The sequence below is a fragment of the Periplaneta americana genome, chromosome 2, assembly GCF_040183065.1.
Source record: "Periplaneta americana isolate PAMFEO1 chromosome 2, P.americana_PAMFEO1_priV1, whole genome shotgun sequence".
NCBI classification, from domain to species: domain Eukaryota; kingdom Metazoa; phylum Arthropoda; class Insecta; order Blattodea; family Blattidae; genus Periplaneta; species Periplaneta americana.
The window spans coordinates 208,436,312-208,450,052 of NC_091118.1; the positions used below are offsets into that span (position 1 = coordinate 208,436,312).

Genomic DNA, 13,741 nt, shown 5'->3' on the forward strand with positions numbered 1-13,741 from the left:
ATATTTATATTCCTCATCCTATACAGTCTCAGTTTCAAATATCTAGGAGCAACAGTAACAAATATAAATGACAGTGCAGAGGAAATTAAACACAGAATAAATATGGGAAATGCCTGTTATTATTCGGTTGAGAAGCTTTTATCATCTAGTTTGCTGTCAAAAAATCAGAAAGTTAGAATTTATAAAACAGTTATATTACCGGTTGTTCTTTATGGTTGTGAAACTTGGACTCTCACTTTGGGAGAGGAACAGAGATTAAGGGTGTTTGAGAATAAGGTGCTTAGGAAAATATTTGGGGCTAAGAGGGATGAAGTTACAGGAGAATGGTAAAAGTTATACAACGTAGAACTGCACGCATTGTATTCTTCACCTGACATAATTAGGAACATTAAATCCAGACGTTTGAGATGGGCAGGGCATGTAGCACGTATGGGCGAATCCAGAAATGCATATAGAGTGTTAGTTGGGAGACCGGAGGGAAAAAGACCTTTAGGGAGGCCGAGACGTAGATGGGAGGATAATATTAAAATGGATTTGAGGGAGGTGGGGTATGATGATAGAGACTGGATTAATCTTGCACAGGATAGGGACCGCTGGCGGGCTTATGTGAGGGCGGCAATGAACCTTCGGGTTCCTTAAAAGCCATTTGTAAGTAAGTAAAATCCAGACGTTTGAGATGGGCAGGGCATGTAGCACGTATGGGTGAATCAAGAAATGGATATAGAGTGTTGGTTGGGAGACCTAAGGCGGAAGAGAGCTTTGGGGAGGTCGAGACGTAGATGGGAGGATAATATTAAAATGGATTTGAGGGAGGTGGAATATGATGATAGAGACTGCATTAATCTTGCTTATGATATGGACCAATGGCGGGCTTATGTGAGGGCGCAATGAGCCTCCGGGTTCCTTAAAAGCCATTTGTAAGTAGGTATATTACTATTATTGTTTACATATTGAAGGGCTCAGAGCCAAAGGCGACTAACCCACAGTTACAAAATGAGTAAATAAGGGTTGAAATTAAGAGGGTCCTGACAAAAATGATTGGTTTCACAATTTATTTTAATTGATCTACATTGAATAAATACAAAAATATGGCATGAATATATAACAACAATGTATAGTTTTGAAAAAAAGCTTAATAATGAACAATACAAAATTGTGGGTTGGTCCCTTTGGCTCTGAGCCCTCCAATTTTACCTCTGATTGAGGTTCTGGCTGATATGTTAATTGATTTCCCAGGTAGTATATCTCATTTGACATTGTGTCAGAGGAAGAGCAATTGTTTGCAATGTTGCCAACGCGTTGAGACTAAAAATAACTAAACTATCTCCTATTTTTTCCCCTAGATTCCAATAAAAATCTTTAATTTCAAAATATAACTTCAGCTTAAGACTGAATAGTAATCTTTATTTATAGAATTTATAATAAGAAAAATAGAACACAAGTAAATGTTGAATACAAGTATTCAATAAACTATTTTTGCATCTATTAGCCTTTATGAAGTACTACCAACCAAGGGGAACTTGCAGGTTTGTATTTAATTAATATCCCTAATCACCCTACCCTGATTAAACATTTTTGAAATGATGAAACATTAGTAACTTCTAATAAAAAGGCTATTGTTTTGATATTAAAGAAAAGACTAATTTAATTGTCAGCAGAATCTCAATAGGCGAACTCATCCACACAAATCTAATCCTTTCTTAATTAATTTCTAAATATATTATTTGCTTCAGTCACAAATCACAAAATCACTTCACCGTAACCTCAATGCGCTTTTTTCTGAATGTCTGAGTAGTAATGAATCCAACCAATGAACCAATACGTTTTCCGGTCAGGATGTTCAGCAGAGAAAAGAGGAAGTCCCTTCTTACAAATACAACTACCTTATCCGTTCACCTTGGTACGAGAAAAAGCTGCGAGTACAGAAGCCGGGGAAGAACCGGAGACACTTTTTCTTCTGTAAAAACAATTAGGAATATGATAAAAATAGCAAGTCGCATTTTTATCGCTGTTGTTCAGTCAACTGTCCGAACACAGGTTTGAACCTCATAAGTAATACCAATAAGGCACAACTCATGAGGCAACTAAGTCAGGAGATATGGGATAGAGTGGCCAGTTCCTTTCCCCCTCCATTGGATACATCGTTGACTAGCTACATACTATACTAATCACTTACTTACTTACAAATGGCTTTTAAGGAACCCGGAGGTTCATTGCCGCCTTCACATAAGCCCGCCAATGGTCCCTATCCTGAGCAAGATTAATCCAGTCTCTATACCATCATATCCCACCTCCCTCAACTCCGTTTTAATATTATCCTCCATCTACGTCTCGATCTCCCCAAGCTATTTTTCCCTCCGGGCTCCCAACTAACACTCTATATGCATTTCTGGATTCGCACATACGTGCTACATGCCCTGCCCATCTCAAACGTCTGGATTTAATGTTCCTAACTATGTCAGGTGAAGAATACAATGCGTGCAGTTCTGCGTTGTGTAACTTTCTCCATTCTCCTGTAACTTCATCCCTCTTAGCCCCAAATATTTTCCTAAGCACCTTATTCTCAAACACCCTTAACCTATGTTCCTCTCTCAAAGTGAGAGTCCAAGTTTCACAACCATAAAGAACAACCGGTAATATAACAGTTTTAGAAATTCTAACTTTCAGACTTTTTGACAACAGACTGGATGATAAATCATCTCAACCGAATAATAACAGGCATTTCCCATATTTATTCTGTGTTTAATTTTCTCCCGAGTATCATTTATATTTGTTACTGTTGCTCCCAGGTATTTGAATTTTCCCACCTCTTCAAAGGATAAATTTACAATTTTTGTATTTCCATTTCGTACAATATTCTCGTCACGAGACATAATCATATACTTTGTCTTTTCGGAATTTACTTCCAAACCTATCACTTTACTTGCTTCAAGCAGAATTTCCTTGTTTTCCCTAATCGTTTGTGGATTTTCTCCTAACATATTCACGTCATCCGCATAGACAAGAAGCTGATGTAACCCGTTCAATTCCAAACCCTCTCTGTTATCCTGAACTTTCCTAATGGCATATTCTAGAGCAAAGTTAAAAAGTAAAGGTGATAGTGCATCTCCTTACTTTAGCCCACAGTGAATTGGAAAAGCACCAGATAGAAACTGGCCTATACTAACTCTGCTGTACGTTTCACTCAGACACATTTTAATTAATCGAACTAGTTTCTTGGGAATACCAAATTCAATAAGAATATTATATAAAACTTCTCTCTTTACTGAGTCATATGCATTTTTGAAATCAATCACCAGAGACGAGAATTTCATGCACTATAAAATCCGAAAATATGCATGCATTCATGCACTATCAAACTATGAAACATGCACGATCAAGCGTACTTTAAATAGGCACTTTCATTTTTGTTCCAAATTGTTATTTCACTTCAATTTTTCTTTTTGCACAGTTAACAACTAACATAATTTCTAAATTGGTTTATTGTGAAAACCTTAACATCTTATATTTTATTTTTCTGTAATTTCGTTTTTTTTTTTTCTTTTCCTTCGTCAATCCTGATTCTTGAAGATAAAATAAGGGACATAAAAATCGAGGAACTAAGGTGTTCACTTAAAACCATTAAAACATGCATTTAAACAGAATACAATGTATATTATATGCATTATTAAGCTAAAAATTCTTTAAATATGCATTATGCATGTTTTTATCCTCAAAAAGGCCAAAACATGCAAATATGCACGGAAAAGTACACATATTTGGAACCAGAAAGTAATGAAATGAATAAGTTGTAGGCCTAAGTTTCAGGTATGTTCTATGTTCCTATAAAAATGCATTAGCATGAGATTCTCGTCTCTACTAATCACACTAAACACTTAAATTGCGGACCCATTCTTACTGGAACGCTTTTACTTCTCTTCGTTTTTATTTCTCACCCCTAAATTTTTTACCATCACTTTTGAAACACCCTGTATAAGCTAAGCGACCATTAAAAAAATAAGAATGGCGGAATATTCACAATCTATATATAATTTTTTTTTATCTAAAGCTTAAGAAAACCGTATAAATATTTAAAAGAAACTATTTTTTTTTCATGTTTTTCCAAAGCTCAAAGTTCCTTTGGTAAGAGAGCAATTTCTTTTTCTGAAAAAATATTCCGAACAAAACTCATCCTAATTTTACAATTTTCGTGCATTTTAGAAATAGCATAAACCATTTCTGGCCAGATAAGCAAAAGTTTTATCCGTCCCTTGTATTTCTCCATCGTTGATAGCGTAGGCTACTTCTAAAATGACCATTGTAATATTATAGAGTGCTGACCAGAAAAAAAATATCGGACCAGATGTAGGGATGAAAGGGGGTAGAATGAAAGGGGAGTAGGAACCCCATTCAAACGCTCCTTTGTCATAGGCCGAGCGGAGCAACTGGTGCGGCGCCAAGCACTTGAAAGTTCTAGAAAGGGTGGAAGCATATGGGAGAGTGAGCCATTATATTTGTCAAGGTTATGATGTAATCACTTTCGGCACACCTTGTTTGCGAAGTTGAACGAAAGAGAAGAATTACTTACTTGCTGGCTTTCAAGGAACCCGGAGGTTCATTGCCGCCCTCATATAAGCCCGCTATAGGTCCCTATCCTGTGCAAGATTAATCCAGTCTCTATCATCATATCTCATCTTCCTCAAGTCCATTTTAATATCATCTTTCCATTTACGTCTCGGCCTCCCCAAAGGTCTTTTTTCCTCCGGGCTCCCAACTAACACTCTATATGCATTTCTGGATTCACCCATACGTGCTACATGCCCTGCCCATCTCAAACGTCTGGATTTAATGCTCCTAATTATGTCAGGTGAAGAATACAATGCGTGCAGTTCTGTGTTGTGTAACTTTCTCCATTCTCCTGTAACTTCATCCCGCTTAGCCCCAAATATTTTCCTAAGCACCTTATTCTCAAACTCCCTTAACCTGTGTCCCTCTCTCAAAGTGAGAGTCCAAGTTTGACAACCATAAAGAACAATCGGTAATATAAGTGTTTTATAAATTCTAACTTTCAGATTTTTTGACAACAGACTGGATGATAAAAGTTTCTCAACCGAATAATAACACGCATTTCCCATATTTATTCTGTCTTTAATTTCCTCCCGAGTATCATTTATATTTGTTACTGTTGCTCCCACGTATTTGAATTTTTCCACCTCTTCAAAAGATAAATTTACAATTTTTATATTTCCATTTCGTACAATATTCTCGTCACGAGACATAATCATATACTTTGTCTTTTCGGGATTTACTTCCAAACCGATCGCTTTACTTGCTTCCAGTAAAATTTCCGTGTTTTCCCTAATCGTTTGTGGATTTTCTCGTAACATATTCACGTCATCCGCATAGACAAGAAGATGATGTAACCCGTTCAATTCCAAACCCTCTCTGTTATCCTGAACTTTCCTAATGGCATACTCTAGAGCAAAGTTAAAAAGTAAAGGTGATAGTGCATCTCCTTGCTTTAGCCCACAGTGAATTGGAAAAGCATCTGACAGAAACTGACCTATACGAACTCTGCTGTACGTTTCACTGAGACACATTTTAATTAATGGAACTAGTTTCATGGGAATACCAAATTCAATAAGAATATCATATAAAACTTCTCTCTTAACTGAGTCATATGCCTTTTTTGAAATTTATGAATAACTGATGCACTGTACCCTTATACTCCCATTTTTTTTCCATTATTTCTCGAATACAAAATATCTGATCAATAGTTGATCTATTACGCCTAAAACCACATTGATGATCCCCAATAGTTTCATCTACATATGGAGTCAATCTTCTCAAAAGAATATTGGACAACATTTTGTATGACGTCAAGTGTAATAACTGTGTGACAAAAATGTCTGAAAGGAAGACGAAGAAATTGAAAAAGTAAAAGCTCAAAATACAGCCAATCTAAGATATTCGCGGGGATTGGGTTCCTAGGGAACTCTCTGAATACGCATAACACGATGCTACGGGAAAAATGCAGCAGAATCCTGCGTCAACCTGTTTACTAGGACGGACTTCGCTATGGATGGGTAACTCGTGCTCACAAAGTGCTAAAAACCTTGAAAGAGAAAAAGACAGACGGAGCCAGCCGCAGCAAATTTACAGCAAAACAGCAAAATGATTGAAAGACATCCAGCCACGTTTACCCCTCTGATTCTTGTGTGAGCATTTATTTACGAGTAGACCTATTGTTTCGCTCTTTTTATAACACTAGTGTATATGTTATGTTCTATTTTTCGATGTCGATTTTTGTAACCGAATCTTCCTTTTCCTCTTCATGTAGATGAAAGCTGAGTTGAACAGTTTGACAAAAGGAAACGGCTAATCTAACATCAGACCTGCGTTATACGGTTGTTGTTTAATTATAAGCATGAGAAACATCACCACGTGCTACGGAGAGTGGCGCTGTCAACTGTTTTGCAGGATGTGACGTCACTCAAGTTGCTAGGAGACTGAATACCACGACTATCTTCATTATAAAATTACAACTACGTATTGACAAATGAGTGGGAGAAATTGCAGTGACATCTTACCCGAATTCATGTTGAAATGCGGGATATTCTGTTTTTTTTTTTTTTTGGTTTTATTGTAGATTCGCCCACGAATGTGCGAAATGTAAATAATAGGTGCCATCAAATTACACACTAAACCTATGTAATTTCTTATTAATTACAAGTTGTTTCAATAGTAAAGTATAATTGCAATTGAAATTGTATGAGGGGATTTTAGAGAAATAGTTCAGACATGTAAAACCTTGTAAATGTTATGTTTTATTTAACGACCCTCGCAACTGCAGAGGTTAAATCAGCGTCGCCAGATGTGCCGGAATTTTGTCCCGCAGGAATTCTTTTACATGTCAGTAAATCTACCGACATGAGCACACTTAAATGCTATCGACCTGGCCCGGAATCGAACCCGCAACCTTGGGCATAGAAGGCCAGCAAAACCTTGTATTTAGGAAGGAATATTTTTATAGAAACAAAATATCTTTTTTATGTCTCGTACGTGTCCATGTTCTCTGAATCTCGCTTCTATTCTACTCAGAGTTGATTGAAAAAAATGTGACCGATTTGGACGAGTTTCGTTAAAAATTGTGCATACTTTTTGCTGTGTACGTCTTCTGTTACCAAATCATATCATCAAAATCTCGATTCTCTCAATTTTCTGATAACATCTTGTTTTAAGTTGATTTCATCAATGAAACTGCTCTCATAATACAGGGAGTATCAAAATGTACCAACAATAAAAATGTTACTACAGTAACTATAACCATTATTTTCTAGAATGGATATGACGTCATTAATGACGTTGCGAGCGTTTTTTGAAGCTATGCAATGGTCATATTATACAGAATGATTCACGAGGATTTACCGTCTCTTACAGAGCTTATTTCCGAAGACATTCTGAGCAAAAAATGTCATATAAACATTTGTCGTACTCTCAATATTTTCAGAGTTACACTAATTTGAAGTTGTTTGTAAAATACCATTATTCTTGAGTTTTAAGGGTAAAAGAATATTATAAATAGAATGAAGTATTCAGAGTATCATTTCTTTAATTGACTAGTGTTATGAAGCTAAAAATGTATTTTCAAAGGCATATTGGTTCCGTTACGTTCAATGTTAATTGAAAAATGAGTTCTATTCAGTCAATACTTAACATATGATTTGTAACACTTTTTGTGAGAAGTGCGTAAGGATGATGTAATTTTTAGTTAAAAACTGAAAAACAAAATCTGTACAAAGCAATTAACAATACATTTTAAATTGAAAAATGAGTTCTATTCAGTCAATACTTAACATAAACGCCTGACAGTTTAGACTATACGCAAGTCTTTCGGTCACATGTACTCCAATATAAACACCCTCAGCCAGTTAAGGGTCATTAACCTTGCAGGGAGCTCACTCATGAACTTAACGAAATGGGAGAAATCACTTATATAACCTATATTCATTTAACAGAAATGCTTCGTAGAACCAACCCAATTAACGATCTTAACATGTTGATCCAACTTTAATTCAAGTCTGAAAGAATTTACAGTCTCAAACAAATTTTTTCGTTTCCTGTAAAGTTATAGTTTTTGGAGCTGGTAACTTTTGGAAATGAAGTCCTCAATTATCTCTACATATTTATTTGTGATGTTTGTGGAAAGGGGACGGATACTACGAAAAATGTAATACATTGATTGTTGGAAGTTTCCTGTTTAACAGGATATTGCATTGATTACTAGGGGACGGATTTTAGCATATTTGCATGTTTTACTCCTTAGTTCTAAATCATATACTACCATTATACAGGGTGATTCACGAGGATATGCCGTCTCTTACGCAGCTTATTTCCGAAGACATTCTGAGCAAAAAATGTCATATAAACATTTGTCCTAATCTCAATAGTTTCAGAATTGCATTAATTTGAAGTTGTGTATAAAATACCATTATTCTTGAGTTTTGAGGGTGAAAGAATATTACAGATAAAGAATGAACGATTCAGGAGTATCATTTCTTTAAGTAGCTAGTATTCTGAAGCTAAAAATGTGATGGGAATTCCATAGTGGCTTCGTACAGATTTTTTTTTTCGATTTTTAACAACAAAATTACATTTTTTTACTCATTTATCACAACAATTGTTACAAATCACGCCACTCTTGTGAATTCCTTAAGACTGTACATTAGGGTACATAATTAAACTGTAAAGAATCATCATGTTCTAAAGTCGTATGATTTGTAACAATTTTTGTGAGAAGTGCGTAAGGATGATGTAATTTTTAGTTAAAAATTGAAAAACAAAATCTGCACAAAGCAATTAACAATACATTTTAAATTGGAAAATGAGTTCTATTCAGTCAGTACTTAACATAAACACAATAAAACATGTTATAATAACATTTACACAGATTTTAAAAACAAACGCTTTCGCCAATTTTGATTGGCATCTTCAGGTCGTGTAGGTCGAATGGAACATGTTATAAAAAGTGAACACTTGGTATATGACGTTAAAAACAAAAGTTACAACTGTAATATCACTTAAAAACAGAGAATAGAATATAGCAAAAAGCCTCCACGATGTGTGTAGAATCACTGTGTTGAAAGAGGCGTGTGTGAACCAAGGAAACAGCAAAACTCTTCTGTCATTGCAGATACAGTTTTCAAGATAGATTTGAAGATGCTACGAACAGGTCGGTCGTGTGGCCGTTATGGAGAGCAGGAAAAATCCTGTAAATTGTAAGGATAGAATGAAAGAATATTTAGAAGCATGAAAAATGAGTTCTATTCAGTCAATACTTACCATAAACAATTTACAGGATTTTTCCTGCTCTCCATAACGGCCACACGACCGACCTGTTCGTAGCATCTTCAAATCTATCTTGAAAACTGTATCTGCAATGACAGAAGAGTTTTGCTGTTTCCTTGGTTCACACACGCCTCTTTCAACACAGTGATTCTACACACATCGTGGAGGCTTTTTGCTATATTATATTCTCTGTTTTTAAGTGATATTACAGTTGTAACTTTGGTTTTTAACGTCATATACCAAGTGTTCACTTTTTATAACATGTTCCATCCGACCTACACGACTTGAAGATGCCAATCAAAATTGGCGAAAACGTTTGTTTTTAATCTGTGTAAATGTTATTATAACATGTTTTATTGTGTTTATGTTAAGTATTGACTGAATAGAACTCATTTTTCAATTTAAAATGTATTGTTAATTGCTTTGTACAGATTTTGTTTTTCAATTTTTAACTAAAAATTATATCATCCTTACGCACTTCTCACAAAAATTGTTACAAATCATACGATTTTTGAACATGATTCTTTACAGTTTAATTATGTACCCTAATGTACAGTCTTAAGGAATTCACAAGAGTGGCGTGATTTGTAACAATTGTTGTGATAAATGAGTAAAAAAAATGTACTTTTGTTGTTAAAAATCGAAAAAAAAAAAAATCTGTACGAAGCCACTATGGAATTCCCATCACATTTTTAGCTTCAGAATACTAGCTACTTAAAGAAATGATACTCCTGAATCGTTCATTCTTTATCTGTAATATTCTTTTACCCTCAAAACTCAAGAATAATGGTATTTTATAAACAACTTCAAATTAATGCAATTCTGAAATTATTGAGATTAGGACAAATGTTTATATGATATTTTTTGCTCAGAATGTCTTCGGAAATAAGCTGCGTAAGAGACGGCATATCCTCGTGAATCACCCTGTATAATGGTAGTATATGATTTAGAACTAAGGAGTAAAACATGCAAATATGCTAAAATCCGTCCCCTAGTAATCAATGCAATATCCTGTTAAACAGGAAACTTCCAACAATCAATGTATTACATTTTTCGTAGTATCCGTCCCCTTTCCACAAACATCACAAATAAATATGTAGAGATAATTGAGGACTTCATTTCCAAAAGTTACCAGCTCCAAAAACTATAACTTTACAGGAAACGAAGAAATTTGTTTCAGACTTTAAATTCTTTCAGACTTGAATTAAAGTTGGATCAACATGTTAAGATCGTTAATTGGGTTGGTTCTACGAAGCATTTCTGTTAAATGAATATAGGTTATATAAGTGATTTCTCCCATTTCGTTAAGTTCATGAGTGAGCTCCCTGCAAGGTTAATGACCCTTAACTGGCTGAGGGTGTTTATATTGGAGTACATGTGACCGAAAGACGTGCGTATAGTCTAAACTGTCAGGCGTTTCATAGTATACTATCATTCATAAAACATCAGACCGTGAAATACAAGACACATTTATGAAAAACTTGTTAGAGAAAAGGAAAAAGTAAATAGGGTGTTGTTTTACATGCAGTTTTCTTAAATAAATATGAAAATATCTGCACCTATACCCATAACACCCTGTATAATGAATGTTTGCTGACCTTCCAGGGTGTCCTCGGGGTGAGCTAGCGGCATGTGAGGTTCGTCTATCAGCATCATCTTCCGAGACGGCGGCTGCTGCTGCTGCAGCGCGTATCCGGTGGTTACCAGCCATGTACACTCCTGTGACAAACAGAATAAGACTCACATTGCCTTTTCTTCTCACGGTATAATGATTAGAGGATAAGGAATAGAGTCAACCGTAAGTAATGTCATTAATTTCAAGTGGATATTCTTTGAGATACTTCAAACAAAAGAGTTTAATACTATTTTGCTCGATTTTGCTTCCTTTTCGAGATAAAAATTGTTTTATATGCAACATTTCATAGCGTGTTTCGGGAAAACAATTGATTTAATTCCAATATGCTCAGTCAGTTTAAGGGAAGGCAGTACACCGAATCTTGACAACAAAATGAAATTTTGTTCTTTTTTATCGTTTTTCGGTAGTTTAATATGTGTAAAATGATAATATGACTATTTCTTATAATTGTAAACTTTTAGCCCCATCGTTAGCAAAAATATTGTAGTAATCCTTCAATGCAAAAAATATTATCAACAGTAATCTCACTAGACGTTTTGATTTTATCGATAAATCTGCGAGTGGAAGACGAGCAGATTTATCTAGAGAAAATCAAAACTCGAGTGGGATTTAATTGACTATTACACGATTAGAAGAAAGTATATGAAGATTAGAAGTAACGAAGTACTCCAATACAATAAAACATTAATTGACTTACGAAAATACAACTGTCTTCAAATGTATTATTGTACCATCAATTCATTACAAATATTACGCTAGATGCATGCTAGATGGCAGTAGTGAGCAATGCCTTCTCGTCGAGAAGTTCTCGATCTATTATACACGATGGCAATGTTACTAGGCAAGAAGGCTTTGTTGATTCAGTTTCATTTTTATTAAAATGCAACATTCCACTTCAATTATCCGAATCCCAGTAATCAACGTCACTTGACAGATGATTTTCAATAAATCTTAATATTAAACAATCTCTGATACGTGACTATCCATAATATCATATAGCAGAAGCTATAACCTAACTAATATACACAAGTGTTAGAAAAGTTTTAATTAACGACGATGACATAAAAAATAAACATGAATAATTTTAAAAGGAATAATTATTGAATGTACAATTTTCAAATTTGAATGTGGTTGGTGGTTCAATTGATGTTATATTGGACGTGTGCGTAATAGAAGTGGAACTCGTTGATTTAGGCCTACATGGTGTATTCAACTTATTCAGAATTTCCGAATGAATAATTTTAAAAGGAATAATTATTGAATGTACAATTTTCAAATTTGAATATGGTTGGTGGTTCAATTGATGTTATATTGGACGTGTGCGTAATAGAAGTGGAACTCGTTGATTTAGGCCTACATGGTGTATTGAACTTATTCAGGATTTCCGAATGGTGCTCTTCATTTATTTGTAAATAGGATTTCAGAAGATGCATAGGTATGATCAGTGATTTTTATTAATTCTTGTTCTTGAATGCCAATGAGAGTCATATTTGAAACTGCTGTGCATCGACTGGAATGGTTTGTAATATATATATATTTGACGTCCAGACCAGCGCAGTTTCAAATGTTGGCAAACAAAGAAACAAATGGTAGGGACGCGATAAAATTAAACAAATGTTAGGGACGCGATAAAATTGTGCGATAAGCAGCCATGATTGGTTGAAATACGTCCTTTCGTACCGTTTTATTGGTCAAAAGTAGTATGACGTAGTAAGAGTGTAATAGTCAATTAAATTTTTTTTGGCCAACCGCTAAGTGGAATTTTAAATTTATTTAGCCGATTCTATACATAAAAGTATGTTACATATGCCCTATTTTGGCGAGTTGGTATAGCGCTGGCCTTCTGTGCCCAAGGTTGCGGGTTCGATCCCGGGCCAGGTCGATGGCAATTAAGTGTGCTTAAATGCGACAGGCTCATGTCAGTAGATTTACTGGCATGTAAAAGAACTCCTGCGGGACAAAATTCCGGCACATCCGGCGACGCTGATATAACCTCTGCAGTTGCGAGCGTCGTTAAATAAAACATAACATTTTAATTGCCCTATTTTTCCTACATTTGTATCTTTCATCACTTTCGAGAAAAGTGCTCCCAAAATTGAGGAATTTAACATTGCAAGATATGGAAACTTCGACACCATTTTTCTGTACTTTCTTATTTTTGTGACATTGGTGCACTTTTCTAAGAAAGTATTGTACCCAGAAGGCTGAAATTAATGTACAATATCAATGTGATAACATTTTACACAGGTTAAAAAATATTATTATTACTTCTATCTTCAGAAAAAAATAAAAAAATAATTTGTAGTATTTCTAAATTCAAAAAATGTTATCAAAGAAAAATGTTTTTCTTTTGTCAACCGCTCGGTGGAGTTTTAAATTTATTTACCCGGATGTATACATAAGGGTATGTTACATATGTCCTTTTTTTCTACATTTGTATCTTTTATAACTTCTGAGAAAAGTGCACCCAAAATTGAGGAATTTAACATTGTAAGATCGGGAAGTACAGACTCCAACCTCTTCAGTCCCGAATTTATATTAAAAAAAATTGAAAAAAAAACGGTCGCTTAATAATTCTGGGGTTCCAAAAATCCCAAATCAAATCTTCACAGAAAATCAAATTTTGGGGCAATTTTGACTCTTGGTACCCCAAAATTTTAAATTCTAATTTATAATTCTGGTATAGAAATGTTGCAAAAGTGATACTCTTCATTTCTATCAAATTCAATTTTTTTCAAATTTTCAGAAGCATCCAAGACACTGCAAAAAAATAAAAAT

General features: G+C 34.8%; 1 protein-coding gene across 1 annotated transcript in view; it reads right to left on the reverse strand.

Annotated features, from left to right (window-relative positions):
• Positions 1-13,741, reverse strand: part of Lk6 (Lk6 kinase) — a 521,279-nt gene that overhangs the window by 137,331 nt on the left and 370,207 nt on the right. Inside the window, exon 2 of the mRNA XM_069819485.1 lies at positions 10,926-11,046. Within this exon, the coding sequence (XP_069675586.1) occupies positions 10,926-11,046 (121 nt within the window). The remainder of the gene's footprint in view (positions 1-10,925; positions 11,047-13,741) is intronic.